At 41.9% G+C, this 14,877-nt stretch overlaps 1 protein-coding gene across 50 annotated transcripts in view; it reads left to right on the top strand.

Annotated features, from left to right (window-relative positions):
* Positions 1–14,877, top strand: part of SORBS1 (sorbin and SH3 domain containing 1) — a 250,086-nt gene that overhangs the window by 181,418 nt on the left and 53,791 nt on the right. For 27 of the 50 annotated variants that reach the window (XM_034931176.2, XM_055093195.1, XM_055093191.1 and 24 more), the window contains 4 exons: positions 4,115–4,198; positions 8,119–8,184; positions 8,733–8,834; positions 12,472–12,521. In XM_034931176.2, coding sequence (XP_034787067.1) covers positions 4,115–4,198; positions 8,119–8,184; positions 8,733–8,834; positions 12,472–12,521 — 302 coding nt within the window. The remainder of the gene's footprint in view (positions 1–4,114; positions 4,199–8,118; positions 8,185–8,732; positions 8,835–12,471; positions 12,522–14,877) is intronic. The other 23 variants (XM_057298960.1, XM_034931184.2, XM_055093180.2 and 20 more) reach the window with 4 other exon arrangements.

Here is a 14,877-nt window from a genome sequence, read left to right as displayed (position 1 = left end):
TTACAAACCCTGAAAAGTAACACATAGTGCCCCACGGGGCCTTCTTGGAGAATGGTGGTGAGCACGTACATGGATTGCAAAGCTCCTCTGTGTAGTACCAAGCCCTAAGCCAAGCCACTAATGGGGCATGAACACCAAAGGCAGGCCAAGGAGGAGTAGGAATGTCCAATAGTTTCACCCAATTTAGCTCTGTTCCTCCAAAGAGAAGTTTTAGTTGAATCTTAATCTTTTGACAGTCTGCCCTTCACAGTAGTTGAATTCATCCTTTATGTTTGATTTTGTTTCCTGCTGTTTTTATCACATGGACAGAAAAGGTGAAGTGTGAGTTTCAGCATGTGAGTCTTGGCTTTTGGTATCTAGTATCTGGTTTGCCAGAATTTGAGCATACACCCCCATCGCCCCAAAACACACACTTCCATTGTTAACTGTGGGTAAGTATACTAACTAGTGACAGATGTAGAATGTAAGTCTGCTCTCAGATATGCACTACCTCATTTTAGGAGAAAAAATGCTTTTTCCATTTGAGGTACTTATGTCTGCTTAACTCTGGCAATTTAAATTGTGACTTCATAGGCACATCTATGCATGGTTAGCAGGAGAGGTTGCCCTAGAGCTCACCTTGCCCTGGAGCATACTCTAAATCATTCCAGAAAGATGAAAGAAACACTGTACTGCCTTCAAAACCCCCTGCAGAAGACTTACAAACTTGATGACCTAGTCATCTATTTGAAAGACTCATATGAAGGTTGTTTTTTGTTTTTTTTTTTTGTTTTTTTTTTTTTGAGATAGGGTCTCACTCTATCACCCAGGCTGGAGTACAGTGGTGTGATCATGGCTCACTGAAGCCTTGACCTCCCAGGCTCAGGCAGTCCTCTCACCTCAGCCTCCCAAGTAGCTGGGGCTACAGGCACGCACCACCATGCCCAGCTAATTTTTGTATTTTTAGTAGAGATGGGGTTTCACCATGTTGGCCAGACTGGTCTTGAACTCCTGGCCTCAAATGATCCACCCACCTCTGCCTCCCAAAGTGTGGGATTACAGCCATGAGCCACCGTGCCTGGCCCAGCTAATTTTTTATTTTTTGTAGAGATGGGGTTTCACCATGTTGCCCAGGCTGGTCTCAAACTCCTTGGCTCAAACAATCTGCCCCTCTTGGCCTCCCAAACTGCTGGGACTACAGGCTTGAGCCACCAAACCTGGCACGTATGTGGGTCTTTATCTCTACTTGGTCCCCTCTTATCATAGTAGGATACTTTTTTCTCTTCTAGCCTTGGAATTGGAGATCTATTGGTCAGCCCTTGCTTTGTCAGAAATGGCCTTTTTCAGGACTCATTCTTTTATACCTTCCTCTAAGTCTCTTACAGAAGTTCAGTTCAGTTAAATATATACATATATACACACACACACAGACACACACACACACACACACACATACATATGTAGTAGGACGGACAGATATTAAAAGAGGGATTACAGACACAGTGTACATTTTGGAAGTGTAAAACAAGGGGATTTCCCCAGCTTGGTTTCTTCCCAGTTCATCCTCACTTTGCGTTCCTTTCCTGACTTTTCAGCATGGTCATTTAGCCCTGCTTTAGCTTGGTGTCATCGCAAACTTAGTGGGCCTGCCCCCCTGTCATGTGGAATATGAAAAGGGGAATATGGTATAGTGTAAAGAACACTGGACTAGGAATTGGAAGATGGGGTGGGTCAAATGTGATAATATGGGTACAATAACTGAATATTATTAAGTGCTACACAGACATACCACATTCAGGCAACTTACTTAATTGGAATTTGAAGCTGGTCTCTGGCTTCCATTCAAGAAGCAAAACTGTCTTTGAGGAGAAGTTGGCATTTTTCTGGTGAGTTACCTGCCCTTTTCCAAGGATTTTTTTTGAGCTGGGAGAATAGCCTGTGGTACTAAAGAACTTTGCCAGGCATTATGGAATTTTTCCCTGTCTGCCAGGCCAGAGTTCCTGCTCTGTGTCCAGAAGGATGTTTTTCTATTGGTCTGTTCCATAACAGAATCCACAGCTGAGTTATACTTGGCAAAATCAAATGCAGATGTGAGGGCTGTGTGGTATCACCTTTTTAGCTTTATCTCTGGGCAGCTCAAAGGACTGAGGCTGGTTGCTCTCACCCATCGCTGTTTGACATAACCTCCTGATTCTATTATTGTCACAGCATTAACCTCCACAGTAAAACGATCTGCAGACAACCTTTGGGAATAAAATAAGTTAATTACTTCAGGATCATGAGTACCAAAACTTTCAGGCAGTTTCCCGAAAGAGCTGGTACATTTTATTTAAGAAAAAAAAAAAAAAAAGCCTAACCATTCCCAGAGGGCAGTTTATAAATAGTCTTTGTAAAAATAACAAACATGAAATAGATTTCATGAAACCCCATCATATTAGGATCTAGAAACTCCCAATGTCTAAATTGCCACTACTGAGTAGTTGTGTTTTTGTAGGTATTGTACCTCCTTTCACTGAATTGAATAAATATAGAATCCATTTACTACAGGGAGGGCAAGGCTTCTCCTTCAGGATTTAAACCATAAGTCCCTAAAGACATTTGGAGGAAGTCTTATCTGGATGCAGGAGGACAGACCTTGTGTTTCAGTATGATTTTCCCTCCGATTTCAACCTAGCTTGGTTTCAGTTAAAAGAAGGTTCCCTGCCATATTTCCATAGTCCTCTACCTGTAGCAAAAGTGAAAGTAATGCTAAAGATTCTTTTAAAGATCTTAGAAAAAGGGATGGTAAAGGTCACTAAGAAAGTTAGCAGCCATTTCTACAAGCTGCAAAGGGGATGTTAACTGCGTTGTAAGTAAAGTACAAGAAGAGCTGCTTTGTGAAGCACTAGCATTAAAGACCTGCACACCAGACATGGCAACCCCCTCCCTCAGATGTTATAGCCCAGAAGTAGTGAAGTTTGTTGTGCAGTGTTTTCAATCTCAGTAGAAAGTGTATGCATTTTATATTTCAGGTTATTGTAGAAAATCACCCCAACTCTCTTTTTGTGATTATCAATGTTTTTTGAAACATATATACATACTTAATTAGTCATGAACCTCAAACACTTTTCCCTGATGTAAACATTTCTCCAATTTATGAAGGGGAAAACATGATTTGCTTTGCACACATTCATTTTCCAACTAGTTATTTCCAGAAACACGTGTTATTCCATTAAATAAGGTGCCAGAACGTTATACTTATTTGGTTAAATATTATATCCCATGAAATCAAATTATCAGTCTATTGATACCTCATAGTGTTATATAAAGTGAGAAATCTAACTTATTTTTGTCATATAACCCAGAAGTTTTTTCCCCTTTGTTCTGTTATCTGTCTTGTCTAGCTTTTCTTTCACTTTATTTTTTCCCAATTCTTTAACATTTATTTGTTAAAACACGAAGTATATTCTGTCTGTATTCATCCGTCATGGATACTTGTTTAAAATGTTTTTTCACTGTGTCCTCTGTCTTTACTTATATCATTTTTCACTTTCACTTTACTGTGTACGGGACATGGTTTCCTACCTACTCATGTGCCATTAAAGATGCAGTATTAACCAATTGGCTTTTATAAAGTGTCAATATTTGCGTTTATTTCGAAAACCTTAAGGCAGCTTTGCAAATAAGTACTAAAGTTGTACTAGCCCATAAAAATCAGCTCTACTCAACTGGCATAGATGGCTAAATGTTTGGTGTGCTCACCAGGTAATTTGCTCATAACTAATAGTTCTTTGTAAAGGGCTTTCTTTTCTTCCACATTACTGAAAATTATTGCAGAATGCTGTTATGCCCAGATTCAGACTTGTTGTGTAGGCAGCAGTGTGGTGCAGAGTTGTCCATCTATAGTCCATTTTCCTCTGCCTTAGGGCTGAGAATGATTCACTTACTGTTCCCTGCCTCAATTTCCCTGTTTTTATAAACCCATCCTCTCCCTCCTGTTTTTGCTGTTGTCAGTAAAAACAGATGATTGCTGCTGTTGAATGCAGCTCCTGTATATACCTGGAAACCACTGCATCTCTACTGGCCTGTTCCTATGTAATCTTTGCATAATGTTATCCTTCTCTTTCTTCCATTTCTCTATCACCAACCCCTATAGAGTCGGGATATAAGCCCAGAAGAGATAGATTTAAAGAATGAACCTTGGTATAAATTCTTTTCGGAATTGGAGTTTGGGAAACCGGTAAGTTTAATAGCTTCAGTGGTTATACACCTTTTAAACTAATGCTGTGGATGCATTGTTGCTGCTAAAGAATCAGATGTTTGTAAGGAATTCAGAAAGTGGGGAGCAGTCATGTTGGTTGTCCGTAGTGGGATTGTCTCTTCTCACTACAACCTCTGAGCTTTCTTTTGCCTTACTTCACTGAGAAAGGATAGTGAGCTCTGGAAGTATATCTTGCTGGAATATCCCAGAGAAACACAAATAATCATTGCTTGTCTTAGACCTCCCCCCACTAACAACAAGTACCACATGCCTTGCGGATGGCATTATTTCAGCCATTGTTTTCACTTCCTTGACCAAAGTCTTTATGGTCTGTAAAAGACAAGCTGAAAATGTGTTACACACTGAGAAGACCAGCATTGTCTCTGCTTTAGCATTTTTAAAAGCACATATGTAAATGAAGTCCCAGAGCAGGCCAACAAGGACCTCTTTATGTAGATGTGACCCACAAATGCAACCCCATTATAGGTGACTTTTAGGGAATGATTTCTATGATGTAGGATATTTCCCAAAGTTTGAAATGGGAGTAAGGAATTCTAGCATCTTTAGTATTCAGCCTACAGTTGCCCCATGATATCTCTGAATTGGCTTTGGTACAAATTGACTTTTGGCACTTAAAGGAGGATTTTCTTAGCCTTGCACCCAAAGGAATATAAAATAGAAGGGAGAATTGAGCTCATCCTTCCTCTAGAGATAACTGGAAACTGACTTTAAAATTCTAGTTATTTTAAAGTCTTAATTATTACAGCTGCAAAAAGAATTTACAGGTAGAGGAGTTAAGTGTATAAACACATTTTATTCAATGATTGTATGAGACTTTATGCATTGGATCCAGCTTTTGAGTTTCTGTGGTCTGGGATGATAGTTTTATTTGCAGACAGGAATGTATTTTATAGTTGAGTAAATAAAATGTTTTAAAATTTTTTATTAAAACAAAGACAAAGAGAAATTAAGCTGGTGCTTAGGAATTGCTCTTTGATTTGGCAGTGCTGAGCTTTGAAAGTTCAGGCATCTTCTGAGTTAAGAGCACCAGACTTGCAAACAGCCTGCTTGTTCCTCTCTTCTGGTCCCTCCTAGACACTGTCTCCCGATAGCAGCTGAGCTGTCCTGGATGAACAGCGCCACCTAGTGACCAGTGGAGAGGGACGCATCTGACCCAAAGTCTGCACCCTCTTTCTCCCCTCCCCAAAGCATTGGTGCACACCTCATTTCTTCTCCTTTCTCTCCTTTCTTTTTTTCGCCTCTGCTGTTCACCATTCAGACATCAGTTAAATCTACCTCAGGCAATCTTTTCCACATGCAGTATTTAACAGTATCCTAACCCTTTCTCTTTTCTCCTTTTCTTAAAACCTGGTCAATTATGTCACTGAAAAAAGCTTTTGCTGTGTGTAGTTGTCTCCCCACCCCCAAAACAGACCATGATTGGTATATGAAACAATAATGCCATACTTTAGTCAAGGAAAGCAAAAGCTATTAAGTTATGTTTAATAGAGTCCATGCCGTTGATTTTTGAAGTCTGTTTCAGAATCCACACATTTCTGCCCATCTCATCTGCCAAACAACTAAATTAGTTTTATCTAAAATATTAGCTTTCAGGAAAAATGGTGGAATTTTTTCCCTAATTAGTTGTGATTGTTTTACTAAATCTATCATTACAAGTAATTTTTGAGGATAATATATAGTATTTTAATACCAGCATACATTTAAATAGTCTCCATGCATAGCTTGATAAATTAACAGTATTGCTGCCAAAAACTTCACTCCAGGTACCACACAGCTAACTTCAAACAAATGTTGAGAACATAGTCCAGTTGTATACTGGGGCCTTCCTCTAGCTTGTCTCCCCACCCCATTGCTCCAACAGCCTCTTAATTATTTAAAGACTCAGAGATGCTTTTTCGAAGTAGCATTTTCTCTGAAGCCACATGCGTTCTTTGCACAGGCCTCAGAGTTCTTCTAATGAGACTGCTTCTTTTTGTGTAGGTCTTACTTTAAAAGATAATACTTGTGAAGACTTGCCAAATTAACTAAATCAATGCCCATATCCTGAGGAACAGTCCTGAAATGAACAGCTCCTTATGGTCTGAGGCATCCTAATGGTGGGCTTATTACCTAGTTGAACTAACAGGGTTTGGGAGGAAGGTGTGGTAAGGATAAATTTTTTCTTCACTTCCTACTGCAACCACTCTGCCACAAAAGAGTAAGAGACATAAATAAAAGTGGCATAAACCATGGAAGTTGTTTTGGAAAGCTTTTCAGCCATTTAGAAGCAGAATCAAAACTCCTACCAGATCATGGGAATCAGCATTTCTACTTTTTTTTTTTCTCACACCAACTGGGGACCACTTTCCCCAGTAAAGCCTGCCAGAACTTTGACACTAGACATTTACCCTGAACTCCTTGCTTCCTCCACCCCTTCGCTTTAGCCACCCAAAATGAACTGAAATTTCAGGAAGATCCTAACTAAAAAGATACCTTTTTAGCTCCAACAAGTTGTTAGAATAGCAAATAGTTCAAGACTCCAGGGACCATTTTTGGACAGATTATTTAAAACCAGTTTAATTTGTAAACACTGCCCTGTTTATTGCAGTAAAGAAATGATCGTAAGTCATTAGGCTTTAAAAAGTCTACTTCTGCAGATGAACAGTCCAAGTGTATTAAGTGCTTAAAGATGAATGGTAATTGCTAATATCACTTACTTTATGAAATGCGGAATATACATGTGCAGAGATGACATTACTGACCTGTTGCTGTCAGCAGTGAACACACCTTGGAATCAGATTACTTCTCATTTGCAGATTTATTACAAAGAGCCTGGGAATCAGCTTTTTTTCTGAGTTGTTTTCCTCTAATTTCTATAGAAATTGACATGATTTCTATATGTAAGAGCAAGTCAAAATTTCACAATGTAAACCAATTTGAATGCTTCCATGGAGTTGGCTATAATGAAATTTGCACAAAATTTTAGGAGCTATTAATGATCTCCTATTTCTTATCACCCTAGAGGTCATTATGTAAGAAAATTCAAGTCTAAATAGGCAGAACAAGTAGAAGAGAGGATCCAGAGTTAGAAGTCACCTGTAACCTCTGAATGTTCCACCCTCTGGACTCTTCCCTCATTAAACTTACAACAATCTTTTGGCAAATTTCTGTCTTAGGAATGCAGCTGTAAATCTGACTTGAAGAGTTAAAAGACAAAACAAAAATAACCTTACAGTCCCCTCTTTAAATTCTGGGTTTAAACTCTGTTCTCTAAGGGGGATGAAAAGTATGTCTCTACCACTATCAAGGTCTAGTTAAACTGTAAAAGAAGGTTTTAAAACTACTGGTATGAAATTGTCTAGTGTACTATTTAACACCCATTTTATATATGAATTTCTTTGCTACAAACCACAGAAAGTACATTTGGTTCAGTCTGTTGACCAAACCTCTAGATTCACACGTGTTAATACACAATGAATTTTACAGCAGAAGACTGCCCCAAAAATGTAGAATCTTCAGTGTCAATCTTAGTTTGAAGAGAACAATGAGGAATTTAAAAGTTTCTATTTTTGTTGAAATTTGTTAATGCTTTTTTTTTCTTTTTTTCCCCCCTTCTTTTCTTAAGTTTTCAATATTTAGAATCCAACGATGATTTGCTCTTGAAACATAGACATAGAAACAGACTTCCTAGGTAACAGTCCCAGCTCCCAAATCCTCAGGCTTCCGCTCCAGCAGGCAGCCTTGTGTCCGTAGGCAGCACCCACTCCCCTTGCTTTTGAGTTCACCTTTCTGTGTTGATACAGTTCTCCCAGTGTACCCCTCCTTGTTTGAGCCAGTCTCCATGTTTGTCTTTATGTCTTTATGCTCATTTCTTCATTTCCTCCTCTGCTTCCCGTCAGCCTCCCAAAAAGATATGGGATTATACTCCTGGAGACTGCTCTATCCTTCCTAGAGAGGATAGAAAGGTAATTCCGCTGTGCCTCCTCCGTTGGACTGTGTGTGCTCTCTAGCCTTGGTTAGTGTGAGTGTGTTGTGGGTTTGTTTGTTTGTTTTCTTAAATCACTTTTGAAAAAACTTGATGCTTTTTTTTTTTTGGTTAGGTAATAAAACTATGTAACAAATTCTCTAAGACATATACTAATGTTTAGAGGTTTTTAAAGCAATTATGTATTCTTCTGACATATAGTATTTGTCACTGTCACCACACTCTGAAAAAAGAGAAAATAGGCATTTCCTTAAAGGTAGGTTTTTGTAGTTCTCCGTAGCAAGTAGAATAGCTTTTTGAAGCTCTGATGACTTCAGGATTTCTGCTTTATATGCCTAATGTTACATTCTCTGTTTTCATGTCTTCAACTAATTTCCAGTGAGCTCTTGTGTTTTAATCATGCTATCTTGGCCGTATGAAAGTATAACACTAAGAAAAAAATTCATTTTTTTCAAACGTAACCTTCCATTCTTTCTCCCTTTCCTCTAAACTAAAACCTTCTTTCCCATCTTTTCTTTCTTGAACCAGACTAATCTAGACAAAGATCTCAGCCTCTGCCAGACAGAGTTAGAGGCAGATTTAGAAAAAATGGAGACGCTTAATAAAGCACCCAGTGCAAACGTGCCACAGGTATTTCCTAGTTTTTCTCATGCCATCAGTTCCTTTTCAAGCTGTGCTTTGTTTTCTTCTTTATTCTATGGTTTTTGATGTAGTTGAGGTGACGGATGGTGATGCTGGCTATTTTAGGCTGCATGGCTTTCTGACTACTGTTTTAGACTCCTTCCCCCACACCTACCCAGTTCATTTTTGCTTGGTTTTCTTTTGAGCTTGGCATCTTCCTTAAAGGGGATTCTTCAAATATATGCAGAGAGGCTGCTGATTGAAACTACTCTCCCACCTTATTCTCTTCCTCTGCTTTCCAGGGGCAACCTTTTAAGTTCCCTTCCTTTGCCTCTGTCTGCCTTCTCTGAATTTTCAGGGAGCCATTTTTGGCAGTTTCCATGTCTTTTTTGCAGCCCTGGGAGATACCAACCTCAAAGATCAGTTTCAAAAACTCAGCAGCAGTGCTTTGGGTACCCTTTCTGTGCATGGCGCTCTCAGAGTAGTAGTGTTTGTCATTTTAAAGTTCAGAAAGTTCTCAATGAAAAATGCACTCAGAGGTCAGATGGCCTGGACACACAAAAAAAGTGTTTGAAACTGAGTCTGCCATGATATTTTAAAGGGAGCTATGTCAAAATATGGTTTATTAAAGGGTATATGAGAGAGAGTAAGAGAGAGAGAGAAAGACATCATGGTAAGTAGGTTTCCAAGGAGGAAAAAACCAAATGTTCATAGAACTGCCTGGAGGGCTCCCTGACAAAACAAAAGAGACTCTTAAAAGGAAAAGATATCTTTAGAGAAGGTACAAAAGGAGGCCGGGCGCGGTGGCTCACGCCTGTAATCCCGGCAATTTGGGAGGCCAAGGTAAGTGGATCACTTGAGGTCAGGAGTTCAAGACCAGCGTGGCCAACATGATGAAACCCAGTCTCTACTAAAAATACAAAAATTAGCCAGGCATGGTGGCAGGCCTCTGTATTCCCAGCTATTTGGGAGGCTGAGGCAGGAGAATCGCTTGAATTCGGGAGGCAGAGCTGAGATCACACCTGTGCACTCCAGCCTGGGTGACAGAGCGAGACTCCGTCTCAGGGAAAAAAAAAAAAAAAAAAAAAAAAAAGATACAAAAGGAATATGGAGCTGAGGAGGCCAGGAAGGTCCACAAACCATGACAGGAAAAGTGGAAACTGCTGATGGACCCATGCCACACTTAAGCAGAACCAAGACAGATCTCCAGCCCCAGTGACTTGGGCACAAAAGTCATGAGAACATCAGAGACTCAAACCAGGGAAGGGGTGAAGAGACCAGGGATTTGGTCTGGGGTAAGAGAGTCAGGAGCCGAGGAGCTGCAGGTTGCTTGAGGGTGTTAGGAATTGGGGATCCAGAGACAGCAGAGCATGAGAAAGCCAGCAGGGCCAGGGGTTAGGCTCAAGCTCTCCCTCAGCACTTGAAGGAGCCACCAGAGGCACTGCACACATGGGTGAGGCAGACAGGTGATGGGTGGGGCAGGTGGGGTGGGGTTAGGGGCTGAGTTTCCAATTAGGGTGAAGGAACCAGATTAGCCACTGTGGAATTGAAGGTCTCAGGTGAGAAGAGATCACAACTAGCCCTGGAGTGAGAATGGTGACTGTGGCTGTGGTGAGAGCCCTTGCTGGGTGTGCCAGCATGCAGTGAGGAGGGCAGATGCAAGCCAGGTCACTGAGGATGTTGCAGTGGGATAGTTTAATTAACTGGTGTAAAGAGCAAAGAATTGGGGGATGGGATTAAGACAAAGACAACCTTAGGGTTTTGGCCAGGCAGATGGAAGAATGAGGATGTGAGCACGTCACAGAGGACAGCTGGGGAGAAGATCAGGGCAGAGGCAAGGTGAGGGAGTTGGCTTTAGGTAATTGACCTTTGAGGTGTTGGTTGGGTGTCATATAGGTAATATCCGGTAGGCAGTTGGAACTCTAAAACTAGAGTTCTTGGAAGAGGCATGGGCTTAAGATGGGGATTGGAGTCACCTGAGGAGAGGCGATGGTTGAAGCCCTGGGGGTAGAAGAAGACATCCAACTAGGGAGTAGATGAAAGACTGAAGAGGGGATTGTGTTGAGAGAAAGGATGTGAAACCAAGAACTACCCATGGGGACGTTGGGTGATGTGGAACAGGAGAAGGGGAGAGGGAGAGAAAGGAGAGTTCACAGAGGCGGAGGGAAAAGCGAATGATGGAGCATGAGGAGAAAGCATGAGATCTTCCCAGATGTCCAGAAAGGTGGACTCCCAGGAAGGTCAGTGGATGCGATGACTAAGATGTTTCCAAAGGCTTTGGAGGTTGCTGGGTGAGTAGTTCTTGGGAGTTAGAGTATATGGCAAAGAATCTGGAGCCTGCAGAGGTACAGCACTGAGTGAAAAGATGTGGCCGTGGGAGGAAGGAAGGGAGGGGAGTGTTCCCAGAGGACTCTATAGGGTCAAAGTTTTTTCAAGGTGGAAGACCGGACAGGACAGGTGTTCAGAGATAGGAGACTCAAGAAGGAGAGGATGGGCAGGCAAGACAGTGCAGCCAAAAGGGCTGGAGGATGAATGTGAAGGTAAGAGGGGTGTGCTCTCTGAGGAATAATGGGGGTGGCGTGGGGTACAGTCCTCATCCCAGAGCAGAGGTGCCCTCAGAAATGAAAGCATACAAGCCCAACAGGTTTCAGCAGGCAGGGGGCTAGTGGGTGAGTTTGCCTCTCCTTCCCTGTCATTTCCTTTTCTCTCTTTCACAATCTCTTCCTTTTCTTTCTGTCCTTTCCTTAAATGTCTCTTCTCCAAATAGCTAGTTTTTCTTAAAATGGTCATTATTAGAGATAAGGCCATTATTTAAGGTAGAAGTATCTTTAAAATTAACCTTTGCATTGATTTATTCAACTACTCCCTTATTTTTAAAAACAAGCATATCAAAGCATTTGCATTTTTCTCTCCAAGACAACAGAAACCCTAAACTACAGAATTATGTTGCTTTTTCTCTGCATGTAGCTCTTGGTTGTTTTCTTCCTTTTGCGTGGTGCCTGGTAATTTTATAAAGCATTCCCTTATTCATGCTGAAGTGATCATTAATGTGGTTGGTGAAATTGCATTTCTCCCCATTTCTGCACTCCTAAATTTGCAGGCATACACAAGTTATCTAAATACAGTGTGGTATTTTAAAGTATGCTTTTGTACATGCTGGACCTAAAGTGTTGGGTGACCCTCTCTCTGGATGTGGCATTTGGGGTGCATGAAGGGCTCTGCATTGGGCTCAGAGGGGGGTCTGAGGGCTGTGGAGAAGCTGGTGGAGGATGTGCTGTCCATGTCACTAAAGCATGTTGGCCCACGGTGGGCCATTGCCCAGTGACCTGTGACAGAAGATGAGTATGAGCCAGGAGGCCTTCTCCTGACCCACCCAGAGGGCCTTGGCTGCATCCACTGGAAGGCAAAAGACCAGGAGTAGGAGAGCCCACCTGCCCATACATTCTCCTTCCAGAGAAAGAGCACCGCCCTCCACCAGCACCGAAGACCTTTTCCTTCCAGCCCCCCTGACTTCCAGAGGTCCTGATCTAAACTAGGAAAAAGAAATTGACCTCTCTCTTTTTCCTCTTGGCTTGAAACATATGAGTCAAAATAAATCATCTGCATTATTTTTTTCTTCTTTTTTTTCTTTTTTGGACATTTACAGAGCTCAGCCATCAGCCCTACTCCGGAAATTTCTTCAGAGACTCCTGGATAGTAAGTTGCCATTTTATTTTGTTTACATTGCTTACTATGTTAAATGTCAGAAATGGGAAGAGAGAAGTTTATATTTTGGACCCAGAGTGTGTTTTGTTTGTATCAGCCTAATGGCTCTGAATGATGTACAGTTTGGTGATAAGAAGTGATCTAATTATAGTCTTCAAATTATTTTTCTTCTGTTCTGTCCTCCTCTTCCAAATTAATTTTGTGATGATTTGTATTACCTTTCATAAAGTTTTCCCCATTTTAGCATCTTCACCTTTAGAATGGGAGTTTATTTGTCTAAGTTTAGAATCCAAGTTCTTGCCTGGCATGGTGGCTTATGCCTGTAATCTCAGCACTTTGGGAGGCTAAGGCAGGAGGATCACTTGAGCCCAGGAGTTCAAGACCAGCCTGGGCAACATAGACCCTGTCTCTACCCAAAAAAAAAAAAAAAGGAAAAGCTGGGTATGGTGCTATGCATCTATAGTTCCAGCTACTTGGGAGGCTGAGGCAGGAGGATCTCTTGAGCCCAGGAGACTGAGGCTGCAGTGAGCTGAGATTGTACCACTGCACTCCAGTCTGAGTGAAAGAGCCAGACTGTGTCGCAAAAAAGAAAGAAAAAAATCTCATTTGCTGGTTCTTATGGGGAGGGGAGTGTGACTGAGACAGGCCACATCTGGTGTAAAGATTGTGGGAGGGGGCTGGGTGCAGTGGCTTACACCTGTAATCCCAGCACTTTGGGAGGCTGAGGCAAGCAGATCTCCTGAGGTAAGGAGTTTGAGACCAGCCTGGCCAACATGGTGAAATCCTGTCTTTACTAAAAATGCAAAAAATAGCTGGGCGTGGTCCTAGCTACTTGGGAGGCTGAGGCAGGAGAATCACTTGAACCTGGGAGGCGGAAGGTGCAGTGAGCTGAGATCGCACCACTGCACCCCAGCTTGGGTGACAGAGTGAGACTCCATCTAAAAAAAAAAAAAAAAAAAATAGACGGGGGGAGGGAGGTGCCGAGAAGGGGCTAATTTACCTGATTCTCACATAGATGGGCATCTGTTTTCCTCTGTCAGTTCTTAGGACTCTGGATGATGCATGCATACCCCACTCCTTTGTGGAGTGCCACCAGCCTCTTCCCCTGCCAAACCATCCTGAATCCTATAGCAGATTGCCTTTCTCAGCACTTTGCTGTGAAGCTGTTATCCCAGCTGAAAATGTTCAGTGCTACCCTCACCTCCTGTTCTATATGTGATAAATAGCAAACATTTTAGCTTATATAGATAGGCCCTCATGGAGCCTTCCTGTACCCAGGCTCACGTTAGTACCTCTGTGGCCCTTACTTCTGTTGCTGTATACCTGACATATACTCTTGTATTTTTATAATTGCTAGTGTATTATAAACTCCTCAAGGTAAGGCCCCAGTCTTCACAGTGCCTGGGGCACCCAGTGAATTTAGGAAAGGACCTTGTTCTGGTAGGAGCTTTTCTTATTTTGTCACCATCGCATCTGTGTCTTGTTCTTTGAAATATGACAATGAGGGGAAGACACACCTATTACCTATTCTAGTAGGGTTGGATAAATCCACAATGAGCAGAGTTGCTGAGTGTATAAGGTTTTTTTTTGACAGATATTGTGGTCTCTGGGACATATCCTACCTACATTGCTGGAGAATGTGCTTTACAGGAAGAGTTTCATTTGAAAGTCAGCAGGGATTTGGGTATTTTGGTGGAAAAATGGAAAAACTTTAATCTTCTTAGGGTAGTGATCAAAAGCTCTAGCTAGATCCATCATGTTAATTTTTCTTCTATAAATATGTGTGTTTCATGATTAATATACCCAGGAGCATAAGAAGAAATTAAGAAGACATATTAAGACAGCAGCTAGAGAAGGACTGCCTTAGGGGATAGTTCCCACCTTGGAGAAGGACTGGTGTAAAGTCTCTTGCATTCACTGTGGGGTTGGTGACTCAGTCGCCAATATGACAGGTGTCAGGGCTCGGGTGTAGCATCAGAACCCGTGTCTCCTACTCTGGCTCTGCAGCTCACTCCCTTTTAAAGAGCTTCCAATTGAGCCGGGCCTTCAGCTCTAAAAATGACAATAAGTCACAGGTCCTCTAGGTCCTAGGATGTGCCTTCAGAGATGAAGCCCACCAGATGACCCTAGGCTACCTGCAGATAAAGGGTGTCCTCAAGGCCACAGCTCCGAGCAAGCTCTCCTTGGTCCCCCAGGCCACCTCTTTATTCTCAGCTTTTCACTTTGGCAGTCCCGACTGCCCGTGTTAACCCTGCTGCCTGCTCTCCTCCTTTACCTCCTCACCTCCATCCCCCTAAACTGCACAAGACGGAAAGGGCTTCATGGGACAGCTGGCAGAGTGAATTCC

This window comes from Pan paniscus, chromosome 8, assembly GCF_029289425.2.
Source record: "Pan paniscus chromosome 8, NHGRI_mPanPan1-v2.0_pri, whole genome shotgun sequence".
Classification (NCBI taxonomy): Eukaryota; Metazoa; Chordata; class Mammalia; order Primates; family Hominidae; genus Pan; species Pan paniscus.
Note: the sequence above shows the minus strand (reverse complement) of the source record. Positions and strands in the feature narration are given on the sequence as shown.